Source organism: Panthera onca, chromosome A1 (genome assembly GCF_046562875.1).
Source record: "Panthera onca isolate mPanOnc1 chromosome A1, mPanOnc1 haplotype 2, whole genome shotgun sequence".
NCBI classification, from domain to species: Eukaryota; Metazoa; Chordata; class Mammalia; order Carnivora; family Felidae; genus Panthera; species Panthera onca.
The window spans coordinates 213,149,315-213,163,484 of NC_138339.1; the positions used below are offsets into that span (position 1 = coordinate 213,149,315).

The 14,170-nt window shown below is 37.0% G+C and overlaps 1 protein-coding gene across 1 annotated transcript in view; it reads left to right on the plus strand.

The window, feature by feature from the left end:
* DNAJC15 (DnaJ heat shock protein family (Hsp40) member C15) overlaps nucleotides 1-14,170 on the plus strand; it is a 68,505-nt gene that overhangs the window by 17,762 nt on the left and 36,573 nt on the right. Inside the window, exon 2 of the mRNA XM_060637108.2 lies at nucleotides 11,330-11,381. Within this exon, the coding sequence (XP_060493091.1) occupies nucleotides 11,330-11,381 (52 nt within the window). The remainder of the gene's footprint in view (nucleotides 1-11,329; nucleotides 11,382-14,170) is intronic.

A 14,170-nucleotide genomic window follows, 5' to 3' on the forward strand; every position in this document is an offset into this window, starting at 1 on the left:
CTTAGCGCCTTTCAGCTGATTGTGTGAGGCCCACCAATGTTATCAAAGATAAATTTCTTTAAAGATAATACGCACTAGCCACAGGTATGAAATACCTACACAGTAGTGTTTAAATGACTGATGTAGCCAAATGGACATATGAAATGAACCATCACAGTGTCTTCAGGTTTAAGGACATGAAACCAAATGTACAGCCTGGTTTGGCAAACCTGTGATGAGCCCAGGAGCTCTTTGTGCTCTCTGAGGCATCCAGAGCTAGGTTGATACTGGGGCAGGATTTTGACAAGCTATGTTGAATGTGAACAAAGAAAGCTGCTTATCTTATTAGGAAAAGGGGAGATAAGGTTTACATCAGTGGGTCACTGAAGAAATGCAAAATAGTACTTGAAGACTATTCTTAAGAAATCACTGTTTACAGCAAGAATTTCAGTTTGGGGATTTTAATTATATTAGAAAGTGGAGAAATACTCAATTGGGCCATGCCTGAGTTTTGTTTCTTAACTATGTTTGACTTTTGGCTTTGTTTTGTTTTATTGTTTTGCTTTGTTTTTGTTTTACCCTTTTATTTACTGTCTAGTCTTGTATAAATTAATGCTTGTCTATAGTTAAAAATAAATCAAGTGACTTAAAAATTTTTTTTAATGTTTTTATTTTATTTATTTTTAACGTTTATTTATTTTTGAGACAGAGAGAGACAGAGCATGAATGGGGGAGGGTCAGAGAGAGAGGGAGACACAGAATCTGAAACAGTCTCCAGGCTTTGAGCTGTCAGCACAGAGCCCTATGCAGGGCTCGAACTTACGGACTGCGAGATCATAACCTGAGCCGAAGTCGGACACTCAACTGACTGAGCCACCCAGGCGCCCCAAAATATGTTTTTATTTTAGTTTTGAGAGAGAGAGAGAGAGAAAGAGAGGAAAGGAGGGTCAGAGAGAGAGGGAGACACAGAATCTGAAGCAGGCTCCAGGCTCTGAGCTCTCAGCACAGAGCCGGATGCGGGTCTTGAACCCATGAACCGCGAGATCATGACCTGAGCTGAAGTTGGATGCTTAACCGACTGAGCCACCCATGCGCCCCTCAAGTGACCTTAAAGTGGAGGAAATACAGATGTAGTCAGTATTACCTTCACTTTTTACGTAATTTAAGATTTTCAGGGGAATTGGTATTTTGAGAGAGGTTCAAGTGTGTTTGTTTTTGGCAATGGCTGGTAAAGGCAGGTAGATTAATGTGGACTAGTCCAATTGAGATATGATAGTCTGTGAAATTCATGCCAGCTTGAAGATTTTAGGGAAGGGTAATTGTAAAAATTATCTTCCTAATGTCATTTTATCATGTCTGACATTTTTTCTTGAATGTCAGTTCTCTTCCTCTCTTTCTTTTGATCTGAATGTGCAATACTTTTCTTTCCCAAATTCTGCTGATTTGCCAGCAGTCTTTCTTGTTTCCTTTTTTCTTTTCCACTTATGTTGTCTAAATTCAAAGAGCTTTCTTTGTAGAAATTGAACCAAATAATAAGGCAGCATAAAACTCTGAGTTCAGCAGAAAGTGATTTGCTTGTGATTAACCCTTGAGAATTGAGAGTCACTGCAAGATAACAAAGAAAGAGTGTTTTTTTGATACAACTTGCTCATTCTTCTTTTCCAATCGTAGACGAGACCTTTTTTTTTTTCTCTCCAGTTGTTATGAATTCACATAGTGCTTTGGTTGGGCTTTATGTATTATACTTATCATGGCATGGTTTTAGAAAAATAAGTACCAAAAGAGAGCTTATGGCCTCCCTTTCCTCTGACTGCAGTCCTGTCACAGACTTTACTCTCAAGAAAAAGGGAACTCATTTTCCAGTTGTTTAAGGCAAATAACCTTGACATCTCTTCTTACCCCCCAGCTTTATTGAGGTATAATTGACACATAAAAATTGTTTACATGTAAGGTATACTTGCAATTTGATACACATTGTGAAATGATTACCACAATCAAACTAATTAACACATACATCACCTCACATTGTGTGTGTGGATATGTCTGGTGAGACACTCAAAGACCTACTCTTAGCAAAGTCAAGTGTAAAACTTAACTCATCTTAAAACTAAAAATTTGACCAACATCATCCCCATTTCTCCTACCCCCAGCCTGGCAATCACTGTTCTACTCTGCTTCTGTGAGATCATACAGTTTTGTCTTTCTGTGTCTGGCTTATTTCACTTTGCATAATGCCCTTAAGGCCCATTCACATTGTTGGCAAATGTTAGAATTTCCTTCTTTTTTGTGGGTGAATAATATCCTTTGTATATATACATATTTTCTTTATCCATTCATCTGTCAGTAGACACTGTTTCTTTCATACAGTCTCTCAACAAATCTTAATGCCTTTATCTTGAAAGTGTATCCAGAATCTGACCCCCCCCCCCCCCCCATCTCCGTCACTAATCACTTTGGTCCCAGCTACCATTATCTCTTGGATTATTTTAATAGGCTCCTGACGCATCTCCATACCTACGGCCTTGACAGTCTATTCTTTTTTTTTTTTTTTAACGTTTATTTATTTTTGAGACAGACAGAGACAGCATGAACGGGGGAGGGTCAGAGAGAGGGAGACACAGAATCTGAAACAGGCTCCAGGCTCTGAGCGGTCAGCACAGAGCCCGACGTGGGGCTCGAACTCATGGACCGCGAGATTGTGACCTGAGCCGAGGTCGGATGCTTAACTGACGGAGCCACCCAGGCGCCCCGACATTCTATTCTTAACATGACAACTAGTGGTCATTTTACAGTTCTAACTAAGATAATGTTAGGCCTCTTCTCAAAACAATCATGTCTCCTATCACTCAGAGAGAAGTTAAAGTTTTTATGTTGATCCTTAAGGCCTGACATGAGCTGTTCCCCATGTTATCTTCTGATCTCATTACCTTTTTCCTCCCCCCCTCCCCCCTCCCACGTTCTGCTCTGTGTACCCTGGCCTTCTGGGTATTCCTCAGGCACACTAGGTATATCCCTGCTTTGGGGCCTTCAAACTTGTTCCACCTGCCCAGTGATCTATCTTCCTTAAATATTGGCATGGCTTCTTGACTTCCTTCAGCTTTATTTTTGTTTTTTTCCAAAAATCATGTTTTCAGTGAATCTTTCCCTGCTTATTCTATCTAAATTTGCTGTTCTCAGTATGTAAATACACATCCTTGTCTTTACCTGCTTAATATTCTCCATAGCACATAACACTTTCTATTGTCTCTTTTCCTGATTTATATTGTTTAATGTCTATTTCTTGTGCTAAAATGTAGCTTCAGAAGGATAAGGATTTTGTCTGATAAATCATTAGGACTTAGAATTGTGACTGGCATATAATATCGTAGGCACTCACTGAGTATTTATTGAAATCAGTCAACCAGTCAGAGATGAGAGATGGCCTCCAAATAGCTACTTGAAAACTATCTAACTCTTTTATTGGGAGTTTCTTTATTTTTCTTTGTATAACAACTCAATCATTTCTTCATGTTTTCCTATATGGACCTGTGGATTATCTTCACTTACGTAATGAAATTTACTGACGTACGACTTTTTAATTCATTTTCTTGGTCATCCATGAGACTTTTGGATATGTATTTATCTGGTCCAGGATATTTAGAGACATGATTATGTGTTATTTTCTTAATTAAATGTGACTGTCCTTGTCCATTTTATTTTCCTATTTCAAATAAAATTCTGTTCAGTAGCAGACACCAATGTAGTACACAAATCATACAAACTCCAAAAGGCATCTGGATAAGTGGGGAACCTTCTTAAGGTCATTTTTATCTCATTATACAAGTTTTTGAAAACCTATTATGTACTGGATACTTTGTTAGATTTTGGAAATGCAGAGATAAACAGTCCCTACTTCCAGAAAGCTCACCTTTTAGGAGGGTTTGAAGTAGACAGATAAAACCATTATTAATAATGTATCATGTATTATAATCTGTTAAATACCGTGAGAGCACTAGTGAGGGCACTGAAGAGGTTTGCTTGGGTGAGGAGGTGAATGGGGAAAGCTTCATTGGGAGATGACTTAAAGCTATTTGTTGAGGAGTAAGTAGGGATTTTCCAGGTGGACTGAGCAGAGAGGAATAGAAAGGAGTAAAAGTAAAGAAGGACTAGCAGAGATCTGCTATTGTTTGCACAGTGTGCTGGTCATTTTTTATAATCTTGTCTCATAAATCGTTTTGAGCATCCTATGACGTAGGCATTCACATTGCCATTTTATTGATGAGGAAATGGGCCCAGACAGATCAGCTTAGGGTAACAGAACTGGTAAATGTTGGTTTGGATTTTGAACCTGATTAACTTTGAAGCCCATGTTTATCTATACATTCAGGAGTGGAATGTATGGATAATCAGGGTGGAAGATTGAGAGAGTTCATACCTGCTGCATGGATGAAAAACATGAATGAAGTCTTATTTAAAAAGTAAATATTTAGAATAGTAAAGGCAAAGAGGAACGGTATGAATTTGGGTTGAGGATGATGATGATACTGAACAGATTTGAAGGTCAGCAGACATCAGAAGCCATAATTTTCTACTGATGCCATTTAGTGTGGACATAAAACTTTTCTTCAGCCAGACTTAGCAGTCTAGGGAAAAGATTGTCTCTGGTAACTCTCTAACCATTTTGAAACCAATCAATGATTTCATTGAGAAGTTACCATTCATTGGTTTCTGCATATGCTATTATGCATATGCCTGGACATTTTAAAATTTAAAATACTCATACTTTGTGTATGGTCAAAGGTGATGCTTTATGAAAAGTGAAAACCGCTTTGTGGCATTTTTCACAGATATAATCTAAAATTGTCATGAATTTTTAAGACTTAATTAAATACCATTGGGCAATATCACATACATTTATTATGTGTATACATATAGTCTTTGTTTTCCATGGTGACCATAATGAAATTGTTAAGAGCTGAATTTCCAAATTTGGTGCAAGTAGAATATTTTCTGTTTTCCTTATATGTAGACCACTGTTCCCAAACACTAGTCTGGACCGGTTGTAAAGAATTAGTTGGCTGAGGTCAGAGAGGTCTTTTCCTGCTTTCTCCTCTAGGGTTTTGATGGTTTCCTGTCTCACATTCAGGTCCTTTATCCATTTTGAATTTATTTTTGTGAATGGTGTGAGAAAGTGGTCTAGTTTCAACCTTCTGCATGTTGCTGTCCAGTTCTCCCAGCACCATTTGTTAAAGAGACTGTCTTTTTTCCATTGGATGTTCTTTCCTGCTTTGTCAAAGATTAGTTGGCCATACGTTTGTGGGTCTAATTCTGGGGTTTCTATTCTATTCCATTGGTCTATGTGTCTGTTTTTGTGCCAACATCTTTCTTTTTAAAGAACATTGCCTGATTTCTTCTATTTTCAGCACCTATTGTAATTTTCCTAAGTCAAAGAAATAACATTTCTGTAGTTTTCTGTGAAATCACAGATGTACCATGTCTAGTCGCATGAGCAATTTTAGACATTTAACCTGGTTATTGCCTAGTTGTTAGAAAATGACTGTCTTTGTGGTAGTAATGCTGTGCCTCATTCGCCATTTTGCTTTTAAATTGTCTTTTCAGTGTCGTTTTTGTTGTTCTGTTACTGGCAATTTAGTTTTAAAGAATCATTATTTAAAACACATTCAAAATAAAAATTGAAGTATATCGTGTGCTTGACACTGGATCAGATATGATGTTGCTTATATAAAAGAAAGAAATTAGATCCTGTTAGCCTGAGGATATAATACTGAAATTTAAGTAAATGTGAAATAGCATAGTGATAGAGCATATGTGAAATTTTTTTTGAATAGTGGTAAATTAGAGATGTTGATGGAATTCTCTGATATTTACAGAGTTAGGCCAAATGAACCATGGGCTATTTAAACGCCCCAGTATGTTTTAGATGTTATTTTACTTTTAAAAATTAAAGTCGAATAAAGGTATTGTCAAGAATTCTGTCTGAACTACTTGCTGAGATTTCAGATTCAATCTCCTGTACTTCCTGTTTTCTACATTTGCAATTAGATAGTTTCTTTTCCCCTTTGGGGTCATTCAGATATGTGGAGGGCTGGGGGAATTTATTGTTGCCTTAGAGCTCTCTCAATTTGTGTCTGAAAAAAAAATACCAATGATGTTTTAGTGCATGAAAAACTGTTACATAGCAGATAAATGTGTTTTTCTAGGAAATTGATCATATTCTTATTTTGGACCAGTTAATGTTAAAGTTTTAACTTAATTGCTTTATATCTAACAGTTTTAGTATTTCCATAGAAAACTTTATGAGAAAGACCTATGTTCTTATTTCAGAGTCTAAGATCTGATTGTGTAAGATACATGGTATTTTTTGAAAATCTCAAGTGGAGTTCAATTTCCAAATAATATATTTTTATTTGTTATAAATGGTTTATGCTTAAAAAGTGTAAACTATTTTAATATCAATTAATTAAAATATAATTAAAGAGGTAAATCAGTTATAGGTCCCTTCCAATAAGGAAAATGAGATTGGTTTTTTTTAAATATTTATTTATTTTTGAGAGAGAGAGAGAGAGACCAAGCCTGAGTGGAGGATGGGCAAAGAAAGAGGGAGAATCCAAAGCAGGCTCCAGGTTCTGAGCTGTCAGCACAGAGCCTGATGCTGTGCTCAAACTCACAAACCATGAGATCATGACCTGAGCTGAAGCCGGACGCTCAACCGACTGAGCCACCTAGGTGCCCCAGAAAGATGAGTTTTTGATGAAAGCTGTGCATAACTTTGTCCATTCACTGTGGGTAAATAAGATTTGACTGCAGTTTTTGGTCATATATTGAACATTCTTATTTGCGCCAGTGATCTTGGTTTCTTTTTGACTTTAAAGGTTGTAAGGCCTTTCATGTTTATCTTTCTATAAAGTTAGTCTTGAGAAACAGAGGTTAACTCTGTCGTCAGTGTTATTTTTCTGGTATTTGATATATTATTGTATTAATACTTTTCTTGTATTGTTGAATGAATGTAAAGTGAAATATATGTGGCAGGTCTTCTCATGTGCTCTAGGACCACGAAGGTAAATGATACACCCTTTTTGACTTTAGCGAGCTTATTTATTTATATATTTTTTATGGAGGTTCTCATGTTGGGCTTGTGAACTAAAGGGCTTCAGAGAAACCTTTGGATCCCTTCAAATTATGTGTAAAAAATTTGCTGTGTGTATATATCTGTGGTTTTCTGGTGTGACCCATAGATTTAACCAGATTTTTAAAAAGTTCTTTATATGTAGAAAAGCTAAAGGAGACAGAGCACATCTAACTATAAACTAGTGTAGTAAATGTTGTAATAAGGGTAAAAATAAAGGTCTTTGGGAGATTAAACGTTGGAGGCCCATCACGTTTCAGGTCCTACATAGGACTCATTTGATATGGACCTTTGCCTTGCTACATGCTATGTCTGTTGTGCATAATATAGTGACTGATATACAGTAATTTTTGTGTCAGTGAGGGTCCTGGCAGTAATGGATGGTTTTTTTTTTGAAGATAGTTTAATGAAGAGATTATTTGCACAGGGAGGCATGGTTTAAGGTAACCAGAAATGGGTGATGAATCATCCAGGGGCTAGCAATGGTTGGAGACTGTTATCCACCCAGAGAAAGGGGCAAGAGAATGGGAATTATGTATGTTCCAGAACCCAGTGAGAGTCGTGGGCATGGAAGAGGAGCCCTTTAACAGGAGCTGTGGCTGAAAAGGAAACATAACAGGAAGTAAATTGTACCATTACTTCTATCTTTTTCCACCTTTTGCTTTTCTGCTGATGCTTCTTGTTTAAGAAGTCGGTCTTTTGTGCACAGTTATCAATCCCGCTTGGCCATATAAAAGTGGGTGCTGGGCTCAGAATACTTCCCTACCAAGAGATGAGGAGTTCACATACCCTGTGCTGGGATTACCACCTTTGTGGGATTTGTTCTGCTGAAGCATAGTCAATGGCTCTCACATATGCCCTCAGCTTTCAGTATTTCAGACTCCAGGGATGGTGTGGGGTGGAGAGGGGTGAGTCCTTCTGTTGCGCCACCAGAGGGGTGGGTGTTTGTAGGCCCATTTCCCTTAGTTAGCTAGCACTGGGGGTGGGGGAGGGGGAACCCATTAGCCATAACGGACTGATGCATACAGCTGGAGCTGAACTTTGTCTTCTTTCGTGTAAGGAAAGCATTATCCAGTGCTTGACTGTGTAATGTTTTCCTTGGCAACTTTGATACCAAGATGCAACAGGCAGAAGTGTTTGGAGTCCTCTCCTGGGATTGGTCACCTGTGCCTGGTGTTCTTTTTGACACTTCCTCTCTTTGGTAAAGCCCAGACAGAAACTAGTGGGCAAGTGAGGACTTGGATAATGTGGATAAGGGGATGCAGAAGTACAGAGCAAGTCAGAGAAGGGTGGAGAATGAATCTAGAAGGACAAATGGAGAATGACAGCAGAGTGCTTAATACTTATTTGTTGAATTCAATTGAATATTGTTAAACATTTTAGATTTACATATTAAAGGGAAAAGTGACCGGATGCCTAATGGTTTAATGTTTCTGATATAAATACCTCCAAATGAAAATCTCTTTGGAATTGTAGAGGCAACAATTTGTATTTTGAGTAGTTAAAATAGTAAAAGTGACACAATTATTAATCTATAAAAATGTGAAATTAGAATAACACACCTTTTTAAGACTGTATTTTTCAAATATGGTTTTTTGAAATGTGAGAATTTGGATTATTTAATTTAGAGAAGACCAACTCATTTTCTAGGGCCTACCTCAAAAATTACTTCTATGAATCTTCCCTTAGACAAATTTAAGTGTTTGCAGAACACTGTTCTTTTTTCTGCTATACCACTTATATTCAATTAATAGTAGTTATTTTATTGATAATATTAAAAGCAGTTCACATTTACTGACTGCTTACTATGTGCCAACCCACTGTGTTAAGTCCTTTACATACATAATTACATTTTATCCTCACAATAACCTTAGGAATTATAGATACTGTTGTTTCGCGCTTTTGAGATGGCTCAACGGACAGAAGTTCCACAAAGGCCAGAGGTCTTTATGTGCTGGTATTAATATTTCTGCAGCATTTTGTTGTTAGCATCCCCTAGGTATTCTTTTAGTTGAGTACCTTTTCATATGTTTATTAGCCATTTAGATGTTTTTCTATAAAGTCCCTGACCTTTTTGCCCATGGTTCTGTTGGATTGTCTCCCTTACTAGTAATATGGAGGAATTCTGTACATGTCTTTGGATATATGCTCATTGTCAATTATGTGTTACAAATGACTTCTCCAATTCTGTGGCAGATTTAGACTAAAGTGTTAAGAACAGGACATATCTGGTAGGCAAAGATAAATATTTCTAGACAGATGAAAGACTAAACAAGGTTATAAGGAAGGAATAAATTCACACATGAAACAGTTGAGTAGTTTGTTAGGACTGAGGTTCATTAAAGTGAACCAGTGGAAGATAAGACTGGAAATTTCAAACCATACAGCCTCAGGGAAGCTTTAGAAAATGGTAAACATATACCTCAACAGAATATCCTCTTTAAATCTATACTCTTTAAATCTATACCTCCCTTCTGTTCAGGACAGACAACCTGTCTAGACAACCTGAAGGGAACTTTGGAAACTGTTTTGCCTCTCTGGGTAGCTAGCTCTAGACTTCCTCTGCTCTGCTGGGGGAAAAAGATCTTTCTTTACTAGGGTGTCCAGTGTTACTGCCTGGTAAAAAAAGTATATCTTAGCATTAGAACTGAGGAGGAGAACCATAGATGAACTTCCTTCATCTTGTCTATGAAGAGCTCTAGATTTCTAAGAGACAGATGCTGGATATTAAAGTTAGACCACTTTCATAACATCCCTCCAGGCTCAACCTCTGTCTTACTACTTCTGCACCAGTGTGAAATGAATCCATTCTGTTCCCTACTGAGGAAATTTTTTTTCTAGATGTATTTTTTAGTCTTTCCTGGATCTTAACAGATTTACCTCTCACCATTAGAGAAAAACATTTCTATCGTGTCTCTTCTGAATTCTGTATCCATCAAAATTTGATTTGGCTGCAAGCGCTTACAAAGATAGAATTTTATTTTTATCTTGTGTAAATAGAGGCAGTCCTGGGGTGCTATGGCGTCTCCCTGATCATCTGGGGCACAGTCTCCTTTCATCTCATTGTTTTTCCTTCTTTATCCAACATGGCTGCTCTAGCTGTAGAATATCTACATTTCTAGCCGGTAAGAAGGAGGAATAGAAAAGGAGAAGGACATTTCTTCCATCCCCCAAAGGACTTCTCAGAAGTTGCATATACCACCCTGCTTATATCTTATAAGCCAGTATTTAGTTAACATAGTCATAGTCTAAGGGAGGCTTGGAAATATGTCTGACTAAAAATAGGAATTCCCGATCCTAGAGAAGAAAGGGGGAATGGATGTTGGGGTGGGGGAGCTATTGAGCTGTGTTATGTAAACCTTATCTGTTTTGATTTAAATATTTTTCTGAGATGGTAAAGGAGAAAAGCATAGAATATAACCAATTTAAATTAGATTTTTATCAGAATGAGCTCATAACTTTATGGATTCTAAATTCTTGGCTCTTATTTAAAAAACTTTACATTGGTCTGTAAAGGTAGAAATAAACTAACTTTTAAATTATTCATAATTCTTACTAATTTTTGGCAGTTTGACTTCTTTACTAAACATAGATCTAATGTTTTATCAAAATTTAAAATAATAGCAAATGCTATTGCAAATATAAAGGAAATATGTTCCTTCTATTTTTGTAGAAGATAAATATATTTAACCACTATTAAGAATAACCTATAGAAAATATTTTAGCATAAAAGATCTTGGGTAGAATGAATTCATATATACAGAAATTAAGTGAAATCTAGAATAATTTTAGTTTACTGAAAATTAATTTTTTTTAATGTTTATTTACTTAGAAGGACAGAGATATAGAGCATGAGCAGGGGAGGGGCAGACAGAGAGGGAGACAGAGAATCTGAAGTGGGCTACAGGCTGTTAGCTGTCAGCACAGAGCCTGACGCGGGGCTTGGACTCACGAGCCATGAGATCATGACCTGAGTCGAAGTCGGATGCTTAACCGACTGAGCCACCCAGGTGCCCCAAGTTCACTGAAAATTAGCTAATATGGTACACAGCAGGTAGAATCCCATAGACACTGCAGATTTAAAAAAAATTCTGTTTTTCACAGCAGAGCTTGAGTAAAATGTTGTATTTAACATAATTATTCTCATTATTTTAAATGGTTTACTTGAAGAAAAAAAAAAGCCAGTGCAAGACTGTAAGTGATAATCATTTTTTTCCTTTATAGGCAAGAAGTTTGATAGCTGTTGGACTGGGTGTTGCAACTCTTGCCTTTGCAGGTAAGATAAGTAAAGCATACTTCTCAATAAATGTTGCAGGAGAAATATTTCCAAATAGCTTCTATAGTGATTCATGAGGATACCCTCTGTATTCTGAGGTTTGGGTTTTAAGACATTATACATTCTCATTTGTTTCTCCATTTATAGTCCCTGAACATTTGTCAGTGTAGCAAAAGCTAGATAACTGTGTAGTGAAGAAAATTAACAATAAGAAGCTAGGAAAACTAGCCCCAATAATAGTTGATCTTCATAGTATTTTTTTTTAGCTTGAACTATAATGTACTTTAAAAACATTGTTCAGGGGCGCCTGGGTGGCTCAGTCGGTTAAGCGGCCGACTTCGGCTCGGGTCACGATCTCGCGGTCCATGAGTTCAAGCCCCGCATCAGGCTCTGTGCTGACAGCTCAGAGCCTGGAGCCTGCTTCAGATTCTGTGTCTCCCTCTCTCTGACCCTCCCCCGTTCATGCTCTGTCTCTCTCTGTCTCAAAAATAAATAAAACATTAAAAAACATAAATAAATAAAAATAAAAAATAAAAACATTGTTCAGTATGAAGCAATGTAACTGATATGGGGTTCCTCTGTTCTCCCTTGTTTTTTTGTTTGTTTATTCTTGTTTTTTTCTTGCAGTAAGATGTCACATTTCCTGAGTAGTCACTTTTTTTGTTTTTTTTTGGGTTTTTTTTGTTTTTTTTAAATTTTTTTTTAACGTTTTATTTATTTTTGAGACAGAGAGAGACAGAGCATGAACGGGGGAGGGGCAGAGAGAGAGGGAGACACAGAATCGGAAGCAGGCTCCAGGCTCTGAGCCATCAGCCCAGAGCCCGATGCGGGGCTCGAACTCACGGACCGCGAGATCCTGACCTGAGCCAAAGTCGGATGCTTAACTGACTGAGCCACCCAGGCGCCCCTGTAGTCACTTTTTTTGATGAGTATAGTTATTCCCTGTAATGTATTAATTACTTCATTTTTTTTTAACACATTGGTGTAATTTCTTCTGAAAACCTGGGAGAATTTCTTTTACTGTCCAAATCACCAAATAGTTATAAAAATTTAAAGCAAAATTGTTATCTCTTCCAGTTGTAAATTGGATAGCTATTTCCTAATCAGATGTTGATCTGAGAGCATCTCTCGTTACATTTTTTGTTTTAGCATTTGTGTCTCTTAAGTTTCGTGGATTTGATTTTGTTTGTTGGATCTTCTCTTTAAGTGAAGCTACATTCCATTGTGGTTATATGGAGTTGGTAAGATCCAATTGCAAAATGGGACATAAAAGATTGTTGTTTTGTTTTGTTTTATATGATACTTAATTTCATGCAGTTCTCTTAAAGCACCTTAAGCATAAACACTTAAAAATCAAGATCAGTGGTTCAGATTCTCTTGGTCTTTGTGCCATCAACGTCTTGTGTCTCATCGTGATGACTACACTGAGGTTTTCTGAGAAGACTATCGTCCAAAAAGGAATTCTGACAAACTTGGCCCTAAACATGAAACGTGAATTTTAGTATCAACTATTTTAGCAGAATTGGTATAGTTATTTTGAAATTCAAATGGAAGATTTTTATTTGAAATTAAAGACAGATGCTGTACTTTTGCCAGGGTTTTCTTTCTAAAATGAGAAGAATTGGTGTGTGAATTGTGTACATACCACACTTTTGCCAAGTTCTTATTACTAACTAGAATGTTAATAGCAGGCAGCTCTCTTCCAGAGCCAAATGCAACTGAATAATGGAATTTAGGAGAAAGTACACTTAGACTTGTTGGAACTAGGTCTTCTGGTTTATGGTTAAAGTAAACCTTCAGATGTCACTTGTTGAAGACTTTACCTACTTTTTTCATCAAGACTGCCTGATTATATGTGCTTTTATATTTTAAATTTTGAGGTAATTTAAAAGCTATACTGTGTACTATTGTAGAATCAGATGGAAATTGACATCTATAGGACAAGAGGTTTGGATGAGTTAGGCTCTCACTTATTCAGTGTCACTTATTTAACTTAATTTCCCTTTATTTAATGCTCTCCTTGAGGTCAAGAACTTTTTCTCTTCTATGTGGATTGGCTATTTCCCATCTCCCATACCTAGCATCCTATTTTTCACATGTTGTTTGCACAGGAATAATAGTGTGTTTAGACAGGTAACTACTTCTTTTTTTTTTTTTTTTTAATGTTTTCTTTTTTTAATATTTATTTACTTTTGGGAGACAGAGTGCAAGCAGGAGAGGGGCAGAGAGAGAGGGAGACACAGAATCTGAAGCCGGCTCCACGCTCTGAGCTGTCAGCACGTAGCCCGACGTGGGGCTTGAACCCATGAAGCGCGGGATCATGACCTGGGCCAAAGTCTGACGCCTAACCGACTGAGCCACCCAGGCGCCCCTAGACAGGAAATTTCTAAGAGGTGTATGTAATTGAGCTTTCCCAGTGGAAATCTTGATTTGCAAAGAAGGTTATGGTTGGAAATTGAATAAAATCCAGAGTATCATAGTGGGTTTTCTAGTAAGACTTTTGGGAAGAGAGACACTACTGTTGATCGGTACATAATGCTGATTAGGGTATAAAAGGTAAATTAATCAGGTAATATTTTATTCTTGTTCTATGCCCTCAAAATAGTTTGGGACCTGTTTTGCTATTGATGACTCAGGAGTTTTAATTATTAGGATACCTAAGAAAAGAAAGCACCAAAATAAATTATGCTTTTAGGAGAATAGTTAAATTTGATGAGAAATTGACAGTAAATATCTTTGGTGAATATTTCTTACATAGTTGCTTTTTACTTTGTAGATAGTTCCATTAA